The 25,997-nt window shown below is 37.9% G+C and overlaps 2 protein-coding genes across 3 annotated transcripts; one reads left to right on the top strand and one right to left on the bottom strand.

Annotated features, from left to right (window-relative positions):
- Positions 1-598: 598 nt before the first annotated feature.
- Positions 599-12,011, top strand: LOC139971783 (saccharopine dehydrogenase-like oxidoreductase). Of its 2 annotated transcripts, none has more exons than XM_071978519.1 (11): positions 599-844; positions 1,092-1,198; positions 1,715-1,795; positions 3,075-3,204; positions 3,995-4,044; positions 4,694-4,824; positions 5,426-5,543; positions 6,316-6,435; positions 7,337-7,492; positions 8,280-8,361; positions 8,889-12,011. In XM_071978519.1, the coding sequence occupies exons 1-10, from the start codon at positions 670-672 to the stop codon at positions 8,310-8,312; spliced, it is 1,101 nt and encodes a 366-aa protein (XP_071834620.1). In that variant the 5' UTR covers positions 599-669; the 3' UTR covers positions 8,313-8,361; positions 8,889-12,011. The 2 variants fall into 2 exon arrangements, with proteins under 2 accessions (XP_071834620.1, XP_071834619.1); XM_071978518.1 differs by having other exon boundaries at positions 7,337-7,505.
- LOC139971782 (saccharopine dehydrogenase-like oxidoreductase) lies at positions 10,047-25,997 on the bottom strand. Its single transcript, XM_071978517.1, has 12 exons — positions 25,678-25,997; positions 24,469-24,575; positions 24,047-24,127; positions 22,693-22,822; positions 21,852-21,901; positions 21,372-21,502; positions 16,927-17,044; positions 16,281-16,400; positions 15,412-15,580; positions 13,991-14,072; positions 13,076-13,196; positions 10,047-12,033 (listed from the first exon to the last, which is right to left on the bottom strand). The coding sequence occupies exons 1-11, from the start codon at positions 25,850-25,852 to the stop codon at positions 13,088-13,090; spliced, it is 1,272 nt and encodes a 423-aa protein (XP_071834618.1). The 5' UTR covers positions 25,853-25,997; the 3' UTR covers positions 10,047-12,033; positions 13,076-13,087.

The raw sequence follows: 25,997 nt of genomic DNA, 5'->3' as shown, positions 1-25,997 counted from the left end.
GCAATGGTGAAAATTACCAAATTGTCGCATTGCTGCGTGGCACGTAGCATGTCAATTTGAAGAAAAAAATGTGTTTCTGACGTGCTGGCATTTTCATTTTCAATTGATGAAAAGGTAAACTTTCTTTCAAAAGCTTTTTTTCAAACCTTAAGTTTATAATTATACCAAGGGCCACTTCCAGGTTCAAAGTTTCACCAGATTGAGCAGGAGGCAGGGGAACTTGACGTATAGCCTGTTCCCGGTTCCGGGTCCGGTCGGCTCTAAATATTTTGACGACCACAAGCTCTTTTGTACTGTTATAATCATCTGCAAACACCTTATTTTTTAAGATTTCCCAAACTTTGGACACTTTCACTATTTCAAATAAAACCAATTTTCAAGCAAATGAACTAAAATTACATACAATATTGGTGTAAAAACACGATAAAGGTCTGTTAATTTAACAAAATTAATGCAAAATATCCATGTATATACTAGTCTAGTTGATTTAATCCGTATCAATCAAATATTGATCTAATTAAGAAACGTAATCACACTCAACTCAAACTCCAAAGTACAGATTAAACTTTAAATGTAAATTATCTTGTGTGCAGACCAAGAAGTCCATGACACAATAACCACTGTATATATAGGCCTACATAATTCATCACCAATGAGGTGCTGACAAAAATGGCCTCTGAAGAATTCGACATAGTATTGTTTGGCGCCAGTGGCTTTACGGGGAAACATTGTGTTATACAGTTAGCTGAAGTTTGCAAAGAAAACCCTGGCTTGAAATGGGCTGTTGCAGGGCGGAATGAAGAGAAATTGAGGAACGTAGTGGACTGGGCAGAACGGAAGACAGGTATAAAATAGTTAGCGCAGCTGATCTATATATATATAATATATATATATATATATATATATATATATATATATATATATATATATATATATATATCCATTTATATATAGACACAAACAGTCTGCAAATTTGATCAAATAGGTGTCTACGTTTCGAATTTCTAAGATATTTTGTGTGAGTACAGTAATCTTGACGTAGGCTACACTTCACCGTTAAAGCTGTTTTATGTTCGAATATTTGTTGATAGGAGTTAACCTGAAGCAAGTCGGATACGTTTCTGCAGATGTGAGCGATGTTGCATCTCTGGACGCCATGTGTCGGCGAGGAAAGCTTTTGCTCAATCTTGTTGGTCCCGTAAGATTTTATCCTGTATTGCATCATACCATGCAGTCAATGGTCAAAAATTTAAAATCGTAAATATCTCTGCATTTTCTAAATATATATATGTATTACATTCCATGAGTAGGAAAAAAGCGAGGGAAGATGAGAGCAGGAAAGTAACAGTTAATTATATCCATACAGGAGAAAGACCAGTTTAATTGATGTCTCACTACTTGCCAAGGCGTATACAAACCGGAAGAGCCCATGACAACCTTAAAAGTGTTCAACTTAGTCTGGAGTGAGGTACCTTACGTGATATAGAGAAAGGGGGTGGGGTGCGTTCAATTGTGTGACAGGGATCGAATAGTTGTAAATATTACGTCGTGCGGAACAAGTATCTTTTCATGTTAGAATTACTTATACTTTAAGTACTGCCTGGTAATGTAGACTCACAACATATCTAACATTTCCATGTCATAAACGATTCCTCCGTGATCATGAGGCGAACCGACTACGTTTTAATCTTATAGTTCTTTTATGTTATAACAGTATCGTTTCTACGGTGTACCTGTGGTGGAAGCTTGCATAAGAAACAAATGTCATCACATTGATATCAGCGGTGAAATACAGGTAAATCAATTTTGAAGGACGATGTAATTAAAAATCTGAACTTTGTTGAAATTCTTTTTTATATTTTCTCGTTAAAATGATGTAGTCATTCAATTTGCTTTCAGACCTCTCATCGTAATAACAATTTGTTTCCAATTCGTTTAGGCCTGAATTGAAGTTTGAGAAGGAAAAAAAATTGTATAAACGGGCTGTCGATGCTTTTTAACCTCTTGTAAAAAGGATTGCTTTATAGGCACAAAATGCCAAGTAGTTTTGAGAGAAAAACACAATTGTATAAACGGTGTGAAGTGTTAGCTCAAGGAGTGCTAGCTTAGTGGTTAACGCCGGTGCCTTCCAATCAAAAGGTCCCCAGTTCGAGTCATCCCAAGAATAATGTATGTCGTCAAGTTACACAGTTGTTGACAATTGACAATTCATAATCATGGACGTTAAATATGAATCTAAGAGACTGACTTCGGTCAGCTTGCGGCTTTGATAAGACAATGATGGCTTCTTCGCGAGTGCCTGCTTGCAGGAGGAACTAAAATTCATACATACTGTACATTCATACATACGGTCTGTCGATGCATTTCAACCTATTTTTAAAAGGATTGCTTTAGTCACAAAATTAAGTTTGATTATGTAGACCGTAAAATACTAAAGCTGTCAGTTTATACATGTCTATAAGAGCTGAAAATGAGAAATGATCATTTAAATACTAGTGGCTCGTCATTTTAAGTGGTTGTACTGTTCAGTTGAACACATATACAAACCATTAGGTCAGTTCCTCAGATACAACACAAACATCCATTGGAACCATAAGACTCTTACAAGTATGGCCTCAAGTAACACGTTAATTAACAATGTACAAGAAACCGACAAATGTTGTTGAACGTCAACAAAGGGTTCTCTATTGTCCATACGAAGTAGATAGGACATGTTTTGGTCGAGTTAGACAAAGGATTAAAATTAACATGTACGCACTCCACTGAGGACGTGACGACATCGCCAGTGTAGCCTTAAAGGAGCGTTCCTGATATTTAGCAGTTATAATTGAAAGCTGGAAGTCTTGAAAACCGGAACAGCTAGAGACATTATGAGCACTCATGTGTGTTTGTTTTTCCCTCGGACTGACATAACAATTTACTAAAACTTTAAAATGCATTGCTACCTTTGATGCAATAATATGCACGTTAGTTTCTGCAGTGTGTAGACCGTATCGTTTATACTCAAGTATATATACGTAGCCTACTTTACAATAGCAACCAACTGTACGTCATAAATGTAACTCTTCCTGCAGTTTCTTGAAAAGTTACAACTTGATTATCACGAGACTGCCAAGAAGGCCGGAGTATACATTGTAGAAGCGTGTGGATTTGATAGCATTCCTTCAGATCTTGGAGTCTTATTTGTCAAGAAACAATTTCCAGGTAAGAAAATGTTGACTTTGATTTCATGTCCTTGAAAATGATAAAGAAAACACATTATATGTATTAATAGTTTCATATTTTGATAAATCAAGTGGTGTTCTCGTCCTGATCTCAAACGTACGTATGTCACTTCACGGCTTCACTGGTAGAATGAATTATTCTATATGATTGTACATTTAGAGATTGTTTGTGTTAAGGCTCCGTGAAAGTTTAAATTGTCTTTTGAGACCAAATTCCTAACAACATGCACTCTACTTACTAGAAAGCAACGTTTGGGCGATTATTTTTTCCGGTACTGCTGAATTCAAAAATCTCATAGCAATTCATGATTAGTCTGACTATACGTTCCGTCAAATTTTAAATGATAAAAATAAATTCAGGTTGAAATTTCATGTGACTAAAAAGTAATATGGAAAGGATTTGCCAAAGACAAAGAGAGGGCAACAAAAGTTTCAAAGTTGAATTATTTTAATTCATAACTCACCGACTGACGTTCCATATATATAAATATATATATATATATATATATATATATATATATATATATATATATATATATATATATATATATATTATATCATGCGTGGGCAGTGTGTATCTATACTGAAAGATATTGCATTCCTCTGGTTTAAGGTTATGTTTTTGTGGTTAGCATCTATTGCTTCGATTGTTATCATCTAATTGCATTGAGTCCTCTCATTGCAGTCATCTTAGCATAAATGATCCCAGAAATCTTCACTTTGTTTTTATTCCTTTCTTACTTCCCGTCTCTCTTTATCTCTACCTCTAGGAATCTTGAATTCAGTAGAAGGTTATCAGGCCTCCCACCATGGACCAGAGGTATAACAAAATCATGTATTACTGAATCAATTTGTGATTGAGAATCTTCCAAAATCATCGTCAACGTCATCGTCATCATCGTCATCGTCGTCGTCGTCGTCATCGTCATCGTCATCACCACCACAACCATCACCACCACCATCATCATCATCATCATCATCATCATCATCATCATCATCATCATCATCATCATCATCATCATCATCATCATCGTCATCATCATCATCATCATCGTCATAGTCATCACTACCACAACCACAACCACCACCACCATCATCATCATCATCATCATCATCATCATCATCATCATCATCATCATCATCATCATCATCATCATCATCATCATCATCAGCATCATCATCATTATCGTCGTCGTCGTCGTCGTCATCATCATCATCATTATCGTCATATCGTTATTACCTTGTTACTGTTATCGGTATATGACTATTGTTATATTTTGTACTGTTTATTGTACTGTTAGTAATCGTCATCATTATTGTTCATTTCGTCAGCATGATCTTCCTCATTGTCATCATCATAAATCTATTAATCTTAATTTGCTCTTCTTTTCTCTATAATTACGACGGTTTGAATTATAGGCCTAAGACTGTTTGCATCTGATAATCTTGCGCATTCATTTTACACACAGGGAACAACCTTAAATTTTGGAACTTTGAATTCTGCAGTGCACGTTGTAGCCAATCGAAATGAGATTAAGGAAATACGTGAAAGGTTTCACTATGCTCCGTTACCTGAGTGCAAGCCCAAACTTAAACCAAGGTACATGCTGAATCTCTGAAGCATCCATCTTAGTAGATTTTATGTGTTTTCAATGGACTACGTCGTGATAAGGTAAAATTGCGAGGTACCGTAGTTGCCTAACTTTTCGAGCGTCCCTTAAACATCACAATTTCACGATACACTTGATGTTAACTCGAATACGTGTTTTTCTCTAACATAACGGATAATTTTTTACAAGAACTCTGTTTCTGGAAAATAGGTTATTTGCACATCGGATCAGACCTGACACAAGTTGGTCGGGGGGGGGGGGCCTTGGAATTAGGGAGCCGAGAAAATGTGAAGAGTGCCCGGGAAAATATATACTCTTCATAATATACTTAAGGGGGAATGGAGGGTACCATAGAGTGGGGGGGGCAACCTGGTGACATAATTGTCCTCGGTAACCGACCAGCTTGACTCGTATATCTTTCCTGTATAGAATTTGTAAAATTCTAGCAGTTTTCCAAATAAAATCAAGAGGTAAATTAAAGTTGGCGTTATGGCCATTCAAATAATTTTTACATTCATATTGTTAAGCTTCAAAACACACGTTTTTCCTGATACCACTTTATTTAATACTTGTTTTTATATGTCTATACAGGGGCCCGCTGTTCTACAGTGATATCTGTGGAGGTTGGTGCATACCATTAAACAGTACTGATGCCAGTGTTGTCAATAGATCACAGAGATACCTTTACGAGACCAAGAAGGAAAGACCGGTAAGAAATTAATCTCCTTTTACTGAGTGTCAAGGGCGTAGGAACCGGGGGGCTGGGGGCGCCAGCCCCCTAGTGAAAAATATGGGGGGCGGAAGTATCATTCCGCCCCCCCCCCCACCGCTTCGCAAGTCAGAAACCCCCTTTTTCATTTCCAAATGAGAAAAAAAATCTCATTTGGAGCACCAAATTGCATCTAAGGCCAGGTGAAAATGCAAAATTAGTTACAAAATGGAGTGGGTGTTGAAGTGTGCTATATTGCACCAAATTGCATCTGAGGCCACCTGGAAATGCAAAAAAAAATCCAAAGGAGGGGACACCCCCTCCCCTTAGACCCCTCCCCCAGGCCGGCCGTCAGTCTTCAGCCCCCCCCCCCACTCAAAAGTACCTTCCTACGCCACTGCTGAGTGTAATGGAATTTGATGCTCTGATCTTCCTCTCAGTTCTCTTTGCAATGCATGACATCAGTTACCAATCGGCTGTCTCGATTTTACAACAGGATTAGAAAACAGGAGCAACCGCTGCTAGACAGGTAAATGTGAGATTGGAGAATTTGAAAGGAGCTGGGGGAAGGGACAGTGACACGGGGAGGCTGTGGGGTGTTCAAAAATGCCTTTGACCAGGGAGTTGTTATATGGAACAACTCCCTGCTCTGACATGCAACCAGCTTACAATAGGCAGGCTTAGAATGTATACTATAATTGTGTGTAAATTAATTAAGAGACAACAATTAATGGGCACTGTTCCAATCGTTTCGTTCATTTAATATTGACAGGTGCAGTATCGACAAAGTTACACTAGGCGGAGTTTCTTATCTTTGATGTCATTTATCTTTGTCATGATAAATATTGGGATCTTGTCTATCTTCAGATGTGGACGAAAACTTCTCTCCAAGGTAAATTCATGAAGCAACTTTGTTTGTTTTCTTATGAAAATGAAGTACTCTTTCTTATGTAAATGAAGTATGCTTTCTTTTGCAAATTTGAGGATATTTGTCTTGTATTTTATTGACCTGACATTCGATAAATTGTCAAGTTATGTAAGAAATATGACATACCGACAATTGTATACAGCTATCGGTGCCAGATTAGCACCCTCTATATAGAGTGCCATGCTTGCAAGCCCCATCCCACCCCCCCCCCCATACTAAATGTTACAGGCACAAACCAAAAGACAGACATTATTTATACCTTGCCCGTCAGTGCTAACAAAATATACTTTTTAAGAAAAAGTCGCCCAGGAAAGAACCTGGGCACGAAAACCAAACTACTGAACGACTGATCCGCTTCTAACCCCAGTCCCCTTGCATCGGGACTGTGACTGTGTGATCATCGTCAGGTGTGCATCACCATTTCCCTCGAAAGGGAAGAGATACTACTTATGATCTTAGCCAAAAGGCCGAGAAGCTAACAAAATATGTCCCGTGACCTTTGAAACCCCCTTGACCTTCAGCCGCTCAACTTTTGCCCATCTGCCTGCATACATCTACGGAAACTTAACTTCAACACTGAATCAAGAATAATGGCAACTGGTTATATTATAACTGGCAATTCGACATATGTCTCGTGTCACTCAAATATGTTACGTTTGTCTGCAAAATTGGCTAACTTCTTATGAGGAAACTCAGGTTTGCCAACAATTTAGTTGCAAAATAATCGTCCTTCAAAAGTTTAACTTTCAAGTCTACATTTTTAATCCATGATTAGGACTTTCAAATTAATTTTCCTTCCAAACTTTGACATTTCTTGTCAACATTGTTTTGGTCTAACTAATGGTTAATAATCCTTTGACATTAGTACCCAAAAATGTTCACGTTTGGAGTTTTCAGCCACGAGGGACCCACTGAGGCCCAGATGGCGACCACATCGTTTACCTTTACCTTCAGAGGTAGAGGTTTCTCATCTAAATCTGTCGAAAAGTCGGGAAAAGAAGATATGGCGATTATAACTCAAGTATGTGGACCAGGTTTGTAAAAGAGCGTTTTCAGTTTTCAATTGATCGGAAATTCAAACTCTCTCAATGTGACTCATAGTACAACCATGGAGGTAAAACAACGCAGCATACACCTCCCAACATTATTGTTCAATTACACACGAACTTGTCATCATGGATGCAACGTCATGCCTTAATTAGGGATTTATAAACATAGAGAGAGAATCGATGCGAGGGGCTGATCAGGCTGAGTGGTATAAGGGAGGAACCTGTGGCAATTAGGGAGCCAGGAAAAATACCGAGGGCTCGCGAAGTAACTTAAGTATAGTGTTGCTATTTCATAATACTGTCAGAAACTTCAGGGGTCTGGTGACATAGATGTCCCCGAAACACTACCTGGTTCCCAAAGGGGTGGGGAGGGGTCGGGTAGACATAAGAAGAATTGATAATTGACCGTTGGTGACACATTCTATTGCGTAAGTCAAGACAATCTATACATATCTATATATGTGGATCTGATAACGTCTTCGACATCAGTTTGTGCAAGTTCCAGTACTACTTATAAGAATATCTACAAAATGATCGAAACTGAAACTGCTATCAAAAGCTCGAATCTATGGGTCTGTACTTCAATTCATATACTCTGATACAACAGTATATGCCTTCGTAACTTGCCCAAAATAACAGCGATCTATATATTAACTGCAATGATTATATATGCAGTTTATAGACATAAGGTCGATACTAAGGCCTGTATAAAGTATGTTTTGAAATATTTTGAACTGTAGTTTGTTTGTTTTTTGTTAGAAATGGCATACGTCACAACTCCGATTGGCATGATACAAGCTGGTCTGACGATTCTTAAAGAAACGAGCTATCTTCCAGACAGGTAATCACATCTTTGTCAGTAACACCGCCCCCACCCCCCCCCCCACCCGCACCCAAATGTCCCACGATTTGCCAAGCAAGTTTTATGACAGTGTGTTGAGTTTTATTTGTAATATGGTGTTATATTTTCACAAGTTTTTCTTAATATATCACCCCTTCCCCACCCCCCCCCACCCTCACACACGCATGACACAAACACAGCAATACTCCGTTAAAGCCACTATAACCAAAATACCACGGACTTCCTTGCGCCTTTGCAGGATATAGTATCGATATCCACCTATCATGGAAGAATTACCCTACAGACATCCATGCACCTATGGGAACCCTTTCCCCCTACAGTGTTTGTGCGCATATCTGTATATCGCTGAATCATCCTCCACCCCCCCCCCCCCCTCGCTCAAAATGTAATCCATTAAATATGGCTTTATATTTATTCACTGCGTGTTAATTGTTTTAGGTGTCAATCAATTTGTTCATTTCTCTAACCTGCTATCTTTGTATGCTTATATCTACGTATTCTCACAGAGGTGGCGTTTACACACCCGCAGCAGCCTTTCATCGGACATCGCTGATAGATCGCTGTCATAAACATGGGATTAAGTTCTCTGTGATACGAGCAGCTCACAAAATATAGAATGAACATACTGATTGGAAATGCTTGCAGCTTATTTCGTTTATGTATGTACTCACTTTGAACGAAGGTTAAAATCAAAAGGACCGATCTGATAGAATCTAGCAGAAATTCATAATGGTTATCTGTAACCACCCATCCATCTAACCAGATAATATGCAAGCTATTTCCCTGTAACCAGAAGTAAGCCTAAAAATGTGCAAGGTTGTAACAGGTCACGAACACAGGCGAGGGTCAGGTGAAGCCCTCTCCCACCCCCCCCCCTCCCCCACCTCCCACACCCCTTATGCCATGCTTCATTTTTATATTACATATATTATAAACATGAGAAGAGTCTATGCTATTTTTCATCAATGATTTTCCCAGGCCCCTACGTATCTCCCAAGGCTGGGCCCCAAAATGCACACCAGCGCTGCCCCCCCCCTGACCCATGTCTCATCAGGCCTAGTCATACCCCGTGTCACTTATTTCCCAACACTAAGACTCGAAGAGATTTGCGACATATTTTCCTGTACTTTCGACACAACCTCAAAAAAATGTGGCTTTGTTCAACTCTTTGTGTATCTGTGCAATCGTTATCTCCTTCATGGACACACGTTATAATTTTTCTTCTATACTTATGTTTATGTGGGTGCTGTGTATTTACGAATTGTTAAGGCCTCAATCAAAGTAGATATGAGGAAGGGGAAGGGGGGGAGTGGTGGTGAGAATGTTGGGTGAGGAGAGGGCTAGGATAGCTGTTTGCATTATCAACAATGATCTTATATTGTCACCTCAGTTTGTTGAAGGGGAAAAAAACTGTTCAACATATATCTCCATTGACGGTAACATGAAACTCCATACATGAACAAACCTTGTGACAAAACTCCTTTTTTTGTATAAATTTAGACCACTATTTTACCCACCATTTTATTCAAATTTTTTAACTCATAAAGGTTTGCCATTAAATTCTGAAATTGATAATCACTTTCCCTAAGGTCATTTTCTTCTATCCTTGTTACTGTCTGTTTCTTAGTAAACGATTATAATGAAAACATTTTCTTCAAATACCATAAAATTTCTCTTAAATTTATTGCAATTCAATTAAGCACTTCCAAAAATGTACAAGACATGTAGTTACTACTTAGGAAAAAGACAAAAACCCAGTATATTGACAGCACAATTTAATTCAAGGAAAAAACAAGTTTAATAACATATATATGCCTTATTGAAAGTTGTATTAAAACATACCTTAATGAATGGTGAAAAAATGTAAATCAATTCATGATTTATATTGGGTTTAGGAAGGGGTAAGTTTAAGAAAATGAAATTTTCTTTTTGTGATTGTTCATGATCAAGTCTGAACAATATCTTTTAATCCACAAGGTACCTTAAACATGTAAACAATTAATGATTTAATCCCAAAGCCAAGAGATTAATATTCAACAACATTGTCAATATTTCTAGCAAACCACTTTCAAGCCCAAAGGAAAACCAACTTTAATCAAACCAAAATTGATTTAGTTGAAAACATGAAATATCAATATCATAATATACATCTCTCATAATTAATCATCTTATTAAGTTGGTTATATACATTTATAAATTAGAGGTAATACTTGTGATATATTGTGTCCATTTGTTTGGTGTCCATGTTATACTGTATCATTAAGATATTCTATGCTAAACTGAATTATTAAGATATTCTATGCTAAACTGAATTATTGCGATGTTTCATGTAAATTGAATTATTAAGATATTCCATGCTAAACTGAATTATTACAATACTTTTTGTGTAATCAATTATAAAGCACATTTCATTCAATTAACAGTGGACGAATGTATCAGATTCATAATTAAGATCTTATACTTTTACAATAAATGTTTATTTTCTTCACATGTATCATTCAGACTGAAAGGACAGATTCATTGTCTGCTGCTGTCAAGCCTAGATTACCTCAAGTGTAAAATCAAGGTGTAATTATAATAAACTATACTTTTCTACAAATAGTATATAGTACAGTGTACCCTATTCTTTAGTGCCACTGAATGGTGGGCAAGGCGACAGATTTCTTACACTACAGACGGCGATACTTCAAGAAAATCCCACTTTTTTTATCCCCACGATGCAACATCTGTGACTTGCATGTCCGTTTACCAATCTCCTTTCTCTCCATCTTCCCCACCCGTCTGATTTACAACGTTACAACAAAGATAGAGCCTTATCACTCAAAAGCATTGCTGAGAAAATAAGTGAAATCAGTGCAAAGAAAGACTAACTCCAGCTGAAAACTTAAAACCATCCTGAGAAAAATTGCACAAATCAAATTTAAGAACGAGAAATAAGCAAGGTTTTTTTCGTTGTTGAGAAAACTGAGAATGAGTGGAAGCTACATTAGTCATTAACCATCAAACCTTGAAAAAAACTACTTCTTCTTCCTGATGAGAGTGAAGAAAAAAGTGGGAAAATGTGTATACCCTGTTTCAAAATTTAAAATTAAGAAGTGAGTTTTGTTTGCACAAGTTATTAATCCAAGGAACATTATGTATCATAACATTTTGTGTGCATGTTTATTAATCGTCCCCACCCCCCTTGTTCTTCCCACTCCCCCCTCCCCAAGGAATTTTGTTATAAGATACTTCTTCGTAATATTTTTTTTCTAACATATATTCAATGACATGTTTGGGAAAATCAACTTCTTTCCAAAAACCCAATGCTTGTGTACACTTCTAGCAAAAAATTACATAGGATACTGTGTTAATAATAAAATCTTGTCTCCAAGTTTTAGTTGATTCAACTTATGTCATTGACATGAAGAAGATGAAAAACTGCTCACCATTACAAAAAATTATCCAAACCGGGTCGACACGTTACCAGAAATTAAAAACTTCATTTTGCAAGGTTACGCTATTCCATTAAGTATTGGAAAATAGTACAAAGAAGTTTTGTCATTTATCATTTCTAGAGATTTTCAATAAATTGGAAAGTTATTCCAGTTTTATAATACCATCTGGTGTGTTTAATTTCTTCCACTCCCTAACCGAGACAGAAGGAGTTTCCTGAATGGGAAAGAAAAGATTAGAAACAATTAAATTTAAAAAACAAATGCTTGGTATATTCTGTATTAATAAAAGTATATGAAAGGTTTCATCTACAAATGCCACTCACTGATATCATAGATAGATATATCAGACAATAATACATAAACTTTCAGGTTTTTACTCAAGATCTAATAAATTCATGAAATTTGAAAGACAAATATTTTGAAGGTATGTAACGCATCCATGATGAAAGTCACTGCTACACGCATCCTTTATAATCAAATTATTTTGATGCAAGAGTAACTAAGTCTGGAGGCTTCACCACCAGACTTGTAGCACAAGTACAACAGCATGAGTACGAGTACAACTCAAATTCCACTCAGTATGAGTACAAGTAATATGAGTACAAGGCACTAAATATGAGCACAAGGCACTAAATATGAGTAATTAACATATAAGTAAAAGTCTGGTTACCACTGCGACGGGCATCATTGTAACTTCTTGTGACCAATGAAAGTATAAATATTGTTTCAGGGAATGATTCAGCACCCTACCTGCCTATCCTGTACAACAGGTCCAACATATCAATGAGTTGATTTTTAAATAAATAGTGACCCTTTAAGTACCATTTTCATGTTCCATAAAGTCCCCGGCAATTTGAAGAGCGGCCATTTTGTATGACGTAAAATCCCCCAAAACAGCTGTTTGGTGTGAGGTGGAACATATGTATTATGTACGATACCAGACTTTATACCTTTGCAGTGAACTGAAGCAGTAACATGTAATCAACTGTGAGATACTGTAACGTTAGGCCAATAAGTATACGGCTATGTAGCATTTTGCAGTCATGCGCACACTGCATCCAACTGACAGCAAAATATGCTGAGAATAAGACAAAATGGCCGCTCTTCAAATTGGCAGTGCCGAATGTTACACTTGAAACATTTTAGACTCATTTTGGTAAAAATCCAATATACTAGCGTACATTAGTTTGGAATAGGAATTGCCTATCACATATAAATGTCTAGTTTAATTGTGAAATTAGCTTTGAAAGTGATACCTTGACCGCCTTTTAGAGCTTGTACGCTGGTTTAGTGACAGAGAACTTGACTCCATGCTGGTGGCAACGATCTATCAGAGTGGTCTTGTAGAAGGCAGCAGCAGGAGTGTACACTCCACCTCTGAAATATAAAACAAATCAAAGGATGTGAAAGTAGACAGGGGAGAGGATAAGGGCGGGGGGGGGTGGAGGAGGGGCGGACGGCCACTTCCTCTGTTCATTCCTTCAACAGTGTCTTTCACCAGAACAGAGGATTTTCTGTGACGAGCTACCCGTAAGGTAGGAGTGAAATAATGCTTACCATTGTTTCCCATCTTTTGTTGATTCTGATGATGAACAGAATCTATGGTTTACATACTTAACATAGTGGTATGGCCAACTTGACATGTTATGGAGGTCATTTTAATACACCATGCAATGGTATTGAAATGAAAACCATACAATGGTATTGAAATGTCAACCATACAATGGTATTGAAATGTCAACCACACAATGGTATTGAAATGTCAACCACACAATGGTATTGAAATGAAAACCATACAATGGTATTGAAATGTCAACCATACAATGGTATTGAAATGTCAACCATACAATGGTATTGAAATGTCAACCACACAATGGTATTGAAATGTCAACCACACAATGATATCGAAATGTCAACCTACACTGTACAACTCATACTAGACTGAAATGTTTTCTCACAAGTCAAAATAGATGAGTGGAGTCAGAAGAGAGGTGCTAATAGTAGGTTCACAGGGTGGCACAGAATGGTATTAGGGTGACACAAAGGGGTGGCAAAGAGTAAAAAAAACTAAAAACAGTTTCCAACAAAAGCTGTCATTCAAATACGTGGCTTTTCAATGTAACGATTTACCCAACAATGTGTAACATACTGAAAGTCTCAACCAAACTTACCTTTCAGGAAGTTTGTCAGCTTCCTGTAAGATGGTCAGTGCTGACTGGACCATCACGATCGGAGTAGCGACGTAGGCCATCTCTGCGATGGGAAGAAAAGAAAAGTGTTTGCCGACGTAATTATTCTGGTTATGAGAACGGGGCTTGTCATTTGAAATTACTACTTTCCATTGGATACAGCTTCTAGTAAGTTTACATTTTCGTTCACACTGTTAAACTATGATCATATCCTCAAAATGGAAATTTACCTACATGTACAGTATGGTAGTCTGCAGTTTTTGTTGTGGGTAAGAGGCAAAGTTTTATTCAATGACCTGTTGGATGGCTGGGCCGTGGGTCTTGATAAGAATGAAAACAGAACAAACAAGCAGACGGATGGACGGACGGACGGACAGACTGACCGACCACAAGAAGGATGGGTGGATGCATAAAACCATCGATAACGACATAAAAACAGGCCCTAATTGAAAAATGAAAACTGTAGGCGCTTTCTTCTGCTTGGAAGCTGAAAGAGGTACTACCACTTTCCATATAAGCAATCTCAATCAAAGAAAATTTTGCAAATGGTACGACTCGACTTTTAGACACTCCTTCCTTAGGGTTAGGGTCAGGCCGGAGATTTCACACCTTAATTCCTACCCCCGTCAACAGCCCTAACTAGAGGGCCTGCTTATTCAGAGGAAGACTGACAAAGTTTACAACAAACAAACAACTTTGTATTAATTGGACAGCCTACCTCAGAAAAAGTATAGTTTCTTGTACTGAAAATCAGACAAATTTTGTAACTTTCATACTTTCCTTGACTGAAGGCTTTTCCAGTAAGACAGAGGCGGGGAGTATAATTCTTAACACCATTTTGCTCTCTTTGATCGATAACGGTGTCAGCTATACTAAAATAATTGTTTCGTTGTTACGTAATCTAAACAAGCTGCTACTTGAAACCTGCCGCTCTAAGACTGAGACCTGTTACCACATCAGCTTTTTGGTTGCATATTGAATATTTAATGGTACTTTGTATCTTTCTAACCAGACCATGAAATATTCACACATATTTCAATCCAACTATTATTCAATCCAACTAACAGACTGAAGTGTTAACATCCATTTAGCTGCCCCTCCCTACCTATCCATTTGTTTACACTTTAAGCCAGTACAGAAAATTTTCATCAAACAAGAGTTCATGTATATTTTAACTTTTTCGCGGGAAAACTGCTTAATGCGCCTGGCCTGGCTCAAAGTATCGTGTTTGCCCAGTTTCCTTGTTACTTGGTGAGGTTTTAGTGGAATAAAGGGACCAGATTTTCTGGTATCTTATCTATTCTTTACCGGTGGTGTACGGTAAACACAAGATTGTCACAAATTTGAACAAAATACAGATTTGAAATAACAAATAGATGATTTCAAATAATATTTTCGCAAACCTGGTCCATCGACTTGTGTGATGATTTCCATGTCCTCTTTCTCCGTCTTCTCGACAGCTTCTGACGAGAAACCTCTGCCTCTGAACTTAAAGTTGAAGGAAGTACCTGCCATCTGGGCGTCACTGGGTCCCTCGTGACTGAAAGCACCAAACGTGAATGCCCCTGGATACTGAAATTGAGAAGAGTTCATATTCTGAAATTGAGATCATGGTGGGCCATTGGGTAAGGCATCGTCAGGCTTGTGATCCAAGGATTACTGGTTCGATTCCTGCCTAGTTCATTACTTTGTGTCCTTGGGCAAGATGCTTTATCTCAATTGCCTCTCTCCACCCAGGGGTTAAATGGGTACCTGTGAGGTAACTTGTCATTGGGCGCAGTATATACCTGCAGCCGGCTAGAGGGATTGTCTCTGGGACAGGTTATCAATGACCAGGGGTAATATGACGTCTGAAATGGGCTTTGAGACCTATTGCTGGTATAAAGCGCTATATAAAAATCCAATTTTAATATTATTATTAAATATTTTTATTCATCAAAACTGTCAGAATTATTACAATGTTCCTTGTTTGTAAGTTGCTAGGACTCGAACCAATGAGGATGGCATGTAAAGTGATAAATAAACACTCATATCATCTTTATGCAAATCAGGAAAGTTATTTCAAGATATTTGAAATCCTTTTCTTTTCAGATATCATTGCAAGTGAAGGAGAAATAGAAAACTGATAAAGCAAAACTGTACATGTAAAGCATAGATTGAACTTTTTTTAAATTAGTTTTTTTTATCACTGAATTCAAACTTTCAATGAGTTCACTCATTTCTTAATGAAACAATGAATGATATAAACCACCGGTTGGCTTTGGGTCCTCACCTTTTCAATCAGCTTCCTTCCGCAACGGAAGAAGGCAAATATGGCCAAGTTTACGACGACCAGAATGATACCCAGTAATACAGCCAGACTCTTCTCGGTAGCATATGCAGCATACTGAATCTGAAACGACCAAAAACCAGCAACGTGAAGATGAACCAAAGTGATTTGGTTATTGAATGGTTACTATTGACCTTACCAGGGTAACTCCCCCGGTTTGTCCAAGAAAGGCAAGGTAATTTTGACCCCTTTGAAATATTATTCCCAGCATTCTCCACCCCAATCCCCTACCATTCCACCGAACTACACTCTGCAGACTAGGGAAAAAAAAAACACGCATAGAGATGTTTTGTAGCTAGTCGGCCTGTAAGCTGTTTTCACTGGTAGCATTTTTCTTTTGGACGAGGTCAAAGTTGAAATGCTTCACCTGTCCTGATGTTCCTTCGTCGACCTCCTCTAGTGAGGGAACATGGAATTTCCTTCCCTCTCCCTGTCCCTTCTGCCCCCCCCTCCCCCTTCCTCCACTACATCCCTATGGAAGCCCCACTGGACCAAAAAAGGTCAACTTACACCTAAAGAACAGTTATAAGCAATATCTTTGTCCTAGTCAAGTAAACCAATTCCATAAAGTTAACAGTCTATAACAAACCGGTCTCTGGTTCTCCTTCTCATAGAGGTATCTCTGTGACCTTTCAACGTTAGGGACGTCAGAGCCAGAGAATACCACACTCCATCTCTCACAGAAGTCGCTGTAGAATACACGGTTTCTACAATGAAAGATAAGATAGATCACAGGTATGACAGTAACTTGCAGTGTGGGATCAAATTCAAACTCAAAATATGTGACTTGTCAAATGTTTTATTATGTACGTGACATATTCTTGTCACAAAATTTCACCCAAAATAAATGATGCACAAGCCTTCTTGGAGTATCATCGAGGGTTTCAAACAGTTTGCCCATGGCAATGGAGACTCTGCTCTTAAAGTAATTGCAACCGATTGAACCGAGGCACTAACCATTTGCCACCCAAATTTTACCTGACGTGACATGAACGAAGAATATTTCGTTTCCTAAAACCGTCAGTGGACAATAACATTAGTTAGCATCCAAATGAAGAATATTTTCAAGGAGCTTGAAACTTCACGGTTTCCAGTATTTACTTGATCTGCTTGAATTGGGGAAATTCCCGGATTGTGTTAATGAAGAGCCTAGCAGTATGACAACAGTGTAAAGAAAGTATATTGCTTTAAGTTAAGTTGTAAAACTATTTCAATATCCCCATTGTATTACAAACATTATACTCTACAGTAACCAGAATGAAAACATTTCATGGTTCCTTGCTGCTGTTCATTAGTTCCATTCATAGGGAAATTTCTAACAAAGCCCTAATACAACAACAGTAATTTATGCTCACAAACTTTTGTTGCCAAAGTAATGCTAAGCCCTGATATCAATTGCAACACACATCAGTGTGTGAAGACTATCTACCATTATCATCATACCAAGTTTGACGAAATTCTGACTAGTAATAGTAGCCAAGTAATTGCAATTTGGAGTATTTCACGTTTGACCCCATGACCTCATTAATATTCATGAAATGAGCACCAAAATCGACAGGGTTAATCTACTTACTATGGGCCACCCACTCACCAAGTATGGTAATGATTGGTCATTCCCTTGTTGAGTTATTGTGCATACAAACTTTTCATAACAAAATAATGCTAGGCCCCCCCCCCCTATAAACATGCATGATATCAATTGCAACACACATCAGTGTGTGGAGACTATCTACCAATATCATACCAAGTTTGACGAAATTCCAATACATAGTAGCCAAGTTATTGCAACTTGGGAGTTTTTCACGTTTGACCTGTGACCTCATTAATATTTTTTAACTTTGACCTCGTATAACTTCGCACACGAAGGTCACACGGGGGTCAACCTATTGACATTTATGATCAGAAGGCACCTTTGACATCTGAAAATAGCATCGAAACTGTAAAAATCCCCAAAACACGAAAAGGTCACCAGAGGTCAAATTGAGGTCAAGGGTCACCCAGATGCGGGTCGACAACTGGATTACATTGAAGCAACTCCCAACCTTAACGGACAGTTCATTCTCAAGTTATCACAAAAATACTAGTTTTTTATCATTAATTGACCTTTGGTGACCTCGGATCACATGACCGTTAAGTTTGAAAATATTCCCCTATACCATTTGCAACTTGTCCCAAAATATCAACCGTGTCACACCTTGGAACTGAGAGTTATTGCATTAAATGTCTGAAAATTACCTTTGACCTCGTATAACTTCGCACACGAAGGTCACACGGGGGTCAACCCATTGACATTTATGATCAGAAGGCACCTTTGACATCTGAAAATAGCATCGAAACTGTAAAAATCCCCAAAACACGAAAAGGTCACCAGAGGTCAAATTGAGGTCAAGGGTCACCCAGATGCGGGTCGACAACTGGATTACATTGAAGCAACTCCCAACCTTAACGGACAGTTCGTTCTCAAGTTATCACAAAAATACTAGTTTTTTATCATTAATTGACCTTTGGTGACCTCGGATCACATGACCGTTAAGTTTGAAAATATTCCCCTATACCATTTGCAACTTGTCCCAAAATATCAACCGTGTCACACCTTGGAACTGAGAGTTATTGCATTAAATGTCTGAAAATTAACTTTGACCTCGTATAACTCCGCACACAAAGGTCACACGGGGGTCAACCCATTGACATTTATGATCAGAAGGTACCTTTGACATCTGAAAATAGCATCGAAACTGTAAAAATCCCCAAAACATGAAAAGGTCACCAGAGGTCAAATTGAGGTCAAGGGTCACCCAGATGCGGGTCGACAATTGGATTACATTGAAGCAACTCCCAACCCTAACGGACAATTCATTCTCAAGTTATCGCAAAAATACTATTTTTTTATCATTAATTGACCTTTGGTGACCTCGGATCACATGACCGTTAAGTTTGAAAATATTCCCCTATACCATTTGCAACTTGTCCCAAAATATCAACTGTGTCACACCTTGGAACTGGGAATTATTGCACTAAATGTCTGAAAATTTACTTTGACCTCATATAACTTCACACACAAAGGTCACCTGGGGTACACCTATTGACATTTTTGATTGGTGAGACGTGAATATAGCATCAAAACTGTAAAAATTCAAACATTTTTTTCTTTGCCCATTTTCTCACCCAAAATACTAGTTTTTTAACATTAATTGACCTTTGATGACCTCGGATCACATGACCGTTAAGTTTGAAAATATTCCTCTATACCATTTGCAACTTGTCCCAAAATATCAACCTTGTTACACCTTGGCCCTGGGAGTTATTGCATTAAATGTCTGAAAATTAACTTTGACCTTGTATAACTTTACACACAAAGGTCACCCGGGTGTCAACCCATTGACATTTTTGATCGGAAGGTACCTTTGATATCCAAATCTAGCATCAAAACCAAACATTTTCTTTTTCGCCCGTTTTCTCCCAAACTAAGCACATTTTTTCTAATGTGACCTTTGACCTTTTGACCTTGGTTTCAAATGTAGTTTGATCTGCTGATTCCAAAAATCAACACGATAAGTCTGTACAGCCATCCTAACTCCGACCGAAAACTTTGACCCCTTATAAGTTCGCACACAAAGGTCACACGGGGGTCAACCTATCGATATTTATGATCGGAAGGTACCTTTGACATCTGAAAATAGCATCGAAACTGTAAAAATCCCCAAAACATGAAAAGGTCACCAGAGGTCAAATTGAGGTCAAGGGTCACCCAGATGTGGGTCGACAATTGGATTACACTGAAGCAACTCCCAACCCTAACGGACAATTCGTTCTCAAGTTATCGCAAAAAAACTAGTTTTTTAACATTAATTGACCTTTGGTGACCTCACATCACATGACCGTTAAGTTTCAAAATGTTTCCCTAACCAGTTCACAACTTGTCCCAAAATATCAACCTTGTCGCACATTGGCACTGGGAGTTATTGCAGTTTTAGTATTTTGGGTTTTTGGACCATAACTGACCTTTGGTGACCTTTGTGGGCACCAAAAACAATAGGGTTCATCTACTCACTATGGGCCACCCACCCACCAAGTTTGATCATGATCAGTCAATCCCTTGTTGAGTTATCGTGCATACAAGCTTAAGCGTCACACACACACACACACACACACACATACATACACACACACACACGCCAACCTGAATACATAGGTTCCTTTGCTTTTAGCAAGGAACCAAAAACTAAAAACTCTTGGGTTTTAAAGACTGGCAACCACTGCACCCCCTCCCCACCCCCCCACCCCCCACCCAGCCCCCGTCCACAAAAAATTGGTTGAATAGAGAGACTTGGCTAAAATAGGGAACATCACCACTAAGGAATATGTATGGCATTTCTCTTAAAGGAAAACTAACAGACTTAAAAGCATGGTCTGTTCTTTTAGGCAAACAAAATCGTAAGTGAAAATGTAAACATTGCAGGACACAACACTTTTCTAAACTGAACAATGTTAACTCGATATCAGAGGTGGTCAATTGTCCAGTAATCCAGAGATATCTAAGATGATCCAGGTATCCAAGGTGGACATCATGCAAAGTTGGTTATGTTCCAAAGTTCTTAACACAGTTGGCAGAGCAATTCTAATTCTAGTCTCTTATTTAAATTATGCTCTTTCAAACTTTGAATATAGTTTCTAGTCGCTTTTATCTTTTCTTTTTTTTGGCTTCTAATTGTTTATGAAAGGTTTCAAATAGTGGGACATTCTGTATTTTTAGTCTTCACTTAATAATGCCACCATTACTTGGCAAAAATAACTATCAAGCCATCAAGGCAAAGACTGCTCAAGTCCTTCCCCCCTGATACTTCCAAACTACTGCCCAAATGAACAATTCACATGTCAATTTGAGAAAGAAGAGTGTCATGATTATAGCTTTATTGTATGCTACATAGTAAGTCGTTCAAGAGCTCTACTTAAGAAACAATTAAACATACAGTGAGTGGCCGAGCTGTCCAAAAGGAGGTCGGCTTAAAACAAAATACAAATACTGTAGCTTACTTGACCTTCAGCTTTGGTTTGTACGTTGGGAGAGGAGTGGGGTGCAGTTTGTTTCTGATGGCCTGAATCTCTCGAAAGTGAGAAACCACGTTCATTCCAGAGTTTAGAGTACCAAAGTTGAACTTTGATCCCTTGAAAGAGAGGAAAATGAAAAAATAATGAGACAAATTAACTTGGCAAAACCCAATGTAGCTATAACACAGCTTTTTGAGAAATTAATTGTGTTAATACTTGATAAGAAAGAATGAAGGGCCTGACTGGCTATTAAATGACCAACAAGGTTATTTTCTGTTCCTAAGGGGGCCTTTAATCTCCTGTGTGACCCAGCCTTCTTGCTCCCAAGCTACCATCCCAACAGAACAGCCATGAATATTAAGTAACGATATGTACTATCTTTCATTTTATTTAAAGCTCTCCAAACCTTAATATTACAGTTATGACATTATTCTGATACAAAATTTGATGCAAAGTCTCACAAACCTCTGGTCCAGATTTAGAAGACAGGTAACTTTCCACAGAGTTGAGGATACCTGTTAATAAATAGTACAACATGTCAAAAGAAGCATGCAACAAGCATTCCTACAAAATCCAGAATAATCTCAAAATATTACATTCATACAAACCTTCCTTTCTGTATGGCAATTTTCATCTCACTTGTCTACAGATGATCACATACAGTAGCAACTTCAAGTGAAGTTTATAGAAAGTTTACCTACACATTAAAAATAAAGGCATAAGGAACATTGTTTACTACCCAGCAGAAGACAATAATTTTGAAAATATTTTGTACTTGTCAAATTCATACTTGGGATTTGTTGGTTACCTATAAATACAAAACTTGAAACATATAAATGCTTCAGTGCGAGACTAAACTTTTCATATTTTGAGACTTTGCAGAAAATTATAAATGGAACATGTTCATTGTCATCCTTGCTAAAATTAGACAATGTTGCATTAGAAGTCTTTGCTCCACATGCATTAACATATGTTACTCCAAAAACATCGGACTAAACATACAAGGGGTGACAGATCATTCGAAGATGCTGCTTCTTGTCTCTGGAATGGATTACCACTAGAGCTCAAATGTTGTGCTTCCCTCACTTTGTTCAAAAAAACTTCTGAAAACTTATCTTATGCATCAAGTATTCATCAATGTTAACCAATAATTCTCTCTCCCTTTCTCTCCCGTGCCTTGAGCACCCTTCTGGGTGGTTATGTGCTTGTTATAAATCACCATTATTATTATATAATTATACTGCATGGCTACTTTCTAAATGTGCAAATTATGGTGATCAATCTATTTAATCAAACAATGCCACACCTGGAAACATTTTCTTTGCATAGATAACACCCATATCTGCGGGGATGCTGTCAAAGCCACACGACTCTACCATGTAAATACCAGCTTCTTTGGCCTTTTCATGGTACTCTAGTTGCAATCGCTCCAGAAACTGTAAAAACAAACAAACATATTACCAGGTACTTGAAGGCAATGATCTACTTCAACAGGTTCAGCCACAAAGTCCAAGAATGAAATTCACTCTGAAGTACTGATATGTACTGTACAAGTGTACAGTACAGTAGGATGAATACAAATGATCTCACACAAGGAGAAGTAGACTAGTGACATAGATTAAGGGGAGGGTTGAAACCCCAATTCCATACTACATAGTGTATATACAGTACATTGACGGGAGGGTTGAACCTGAATTCTAAGTCATGGGGAGACTTGAAACACCATTTTCATACATACATTGATGGGAGGGTTGAACCCCCAATTCTCATATCACATTATTCACACATATATGGCAAGGGGTGGCTTGAAACCCCAATTCCATATTATACACATTGATGGGAGGGTCGAACCCCCAATTCTCATATACTGTACATATATGGCAAGGGGTGGCTTAAAACCCCAATTTCATATTACATACATTGATGGGTGGGTTGAAGCCCCAATTCTCATATCACATACATATATGGCAAGGGGTGGCTCAAAACCCCAATTTCATATTACATACATTGTTGGGATGGTTGAGCACCAAAAATGTTCTTATATTAAATATGCACAGGCAAGGTGAGAATTGAACTCCAAATATCAGAACAACATATGTTAATTAAGGGGAGGCTTGAACCTTCCATTCCATATTAAATCAATCGTGGGGGTGGGGGGGGAGGAGGTGAACACTCAATTCAATGTTACATTAGTCGAGAGGAAAGTTGAAACCACAATTCCAATATTACAAGGGTTGAATCCATTAATATGCCAATGCTACATACATGAAGGTGACAGTTCAACCACCAACTTTAACATTCAATGATATCAGACTAAAGATACAACCATTCAAAAGAGTACAGCAAATATATACCTGTCATTGACAAGAGATGAAGCCGATGTTAGATGAAAATGAGCTCCAAAGTTTGGGTGCAATGTTTATCTTTATATTATCTGTAGTGAGTGCTGTTTAGATACCTACTACTTTCAAGTATTTCCGCCAAAGCCATCAGTTCATTTGAGCCATGTACAGTACGTATTTTATTAAAGTTTATACCACAGAAATGATTTCAATTGATATTGATCTTAATTCCATGACAATGTTATGTCATGTCCATAAATACACCATTTCTTGTCTAATGCAAAATATTTGTTGAAATGAATTTGGTTCTTTATTTACCTGGATCTCTCCACTGATGTCGATATGATGGCACTTGTTCTTCACACAAGCTTGAATAACTGGCATTGCATAGAAATGATACTAAAGATAAAGGGAAAACACATGAAAAAAGCTAGACAAAGTATTTTGGCAAATGATATAACTTTTGAAAAGTATATATGACTTCAAGCACAATTTCAGTATGGACTTGGCTACAAAAACAAATAAACAAACAACCAAATAATGAGTTTCGGTTTAAGGTTATCATAGCTATTACAGAGATTTTATGTCACAAGACATAACAGCTTTAACTCAATTTAAGCTACATAACCAGTAGGACTAGAAACACAAATTAAGAGATCGACCCAATATTTTTTTGGAAAATAAACATCTCCACATATATATTTAATAACTAATTAGCATTGGCTTATTAGGCTACTCACAGGTCCCACAAGATTGAGAATTAATTTCCCTTGTTGACACATAGAATTCAAGGATGCATCATCTTGTATGTCAGCGCAGACATATTCGACTTGCTTCAAGTCCCTTCCTGAAAGAGTTGAAATGATATGGTAATTAATTCTTCACTAAAAAAGGAAAGTAACTGTTGTCCACACAGTATCCCAGTTACGTTTTATTTGTCCCAGTTGGTTCTTACTTAAGTTAGATATAACTGGGACAAATAAACCAACATTGATTTTCCCACAATGATATCATAAGTCTTCATCATGGTATTGTAGCAGTTCTAAGATACTATTTCTGTTGTTGGTTCATTTTGCAACAGAACTATTTTAAGAAGTTTTGACCTTTACATAACATACTAACAGTGGCGTGAGTCACGTGACCTGTGGATCGTCTTTCTAGCACTGACCACTTCTGTCTTTTTAATTGCTGGTGTGATGTTGTGTTCAAATTGTTTCACACTCGATGGCATTTATTCTCTTCTCTGAACCCCTTTTTTTGTACATTTTGCTCACAATCTTGTTAAAGCTGGCAATTTAGATTTTGTTCACCATCTAGGGACGGGTGTGTGACTAGATGTTTCGGAGCCATACAATACAATGTAAACCTTTCCTCACAATTTTTTGTAAATTTTGATGAATTACTATTTATTGCCAATTTACTCAGTTATGTTGTGAACCACTTACAGTACCATCCTGTCAGGGGATGTAAATAGGAATTTCTTCTTTATCTGGTGTGCGACAAAAAGCATGTTGTCATGCAACGCACAGCAGCATTCAATTTTGCAAGATTGTCACATAACCTTACTCTGGCTGTCTGGGCTAACTTACTTCAACTTCAAACGTCCAATGCTAGGTCTATATCGGTAGGCCTAAAATTGTATTTAAATTTGTATCGTTACTAGAGCTAGGCCTTGCCTACACCTGTGTACAGTTATGGTAATGTAGCCTTAGTTTGAGCTGCACGAAAAACGGAAATGTACGAATAAAGTGGAAGAGCTATATGTGGAGAATATGCCTAAGCGTTGGGCCTTGTGCAATACTTCATTAACGTAAAATTACTAAGGTCTACGTCATACATAACACAGGCCTATGTATTTTTACCGCAGTGAAGGGCAAGCACTCCAAATTTTAGTACACATGGCTAACACTAACACAGTCCTAGGTCCTAGTACCACAGTAATATCTAACCAGACTTTTCTGCGGCCCAGACGACTACTGATCGTAACTTTTCCATGCTTCTCCCAGCCACAGCCCACTTGAGGTCGGGATTCTCGTCCCATACTTCTGCCAATTCTTTGACACAATGTTTCCCAGTGAAACCGGTCGCTCCAAAGACGATAATATCAAACTTTTTGGCCGCCATTATTACAGTAGTTATTAGTACATTTGAGCCTATCCTAATATGGTGGGAACTTATCACTTATCGTACAGATCACATGCATGTATATTTACTAAAGTTAACAAGAGGGCATGCAGTCCGCGGAGTTACATATCTCATCACCAACACA

Source organism: Apostichopus japonicus, chromosome 8 (assembly GCF_037975245.1).
Source record: "Apostichopus japonicus isolate 1M-3 chromosome 8, ASM3797524v1, whole genome shotgun sequence".
NCBI lineage: Eukaryota > Metazoa > Echinodermata > Holothuroidea > Aspidochirotida > Stichopodidae > Apostichopus > Apostichopus japonicus.
Note: the sequence above shows the minus strand (reverse complement) of the source record. Positions and strands in the feature narration are given on the sequence as shown.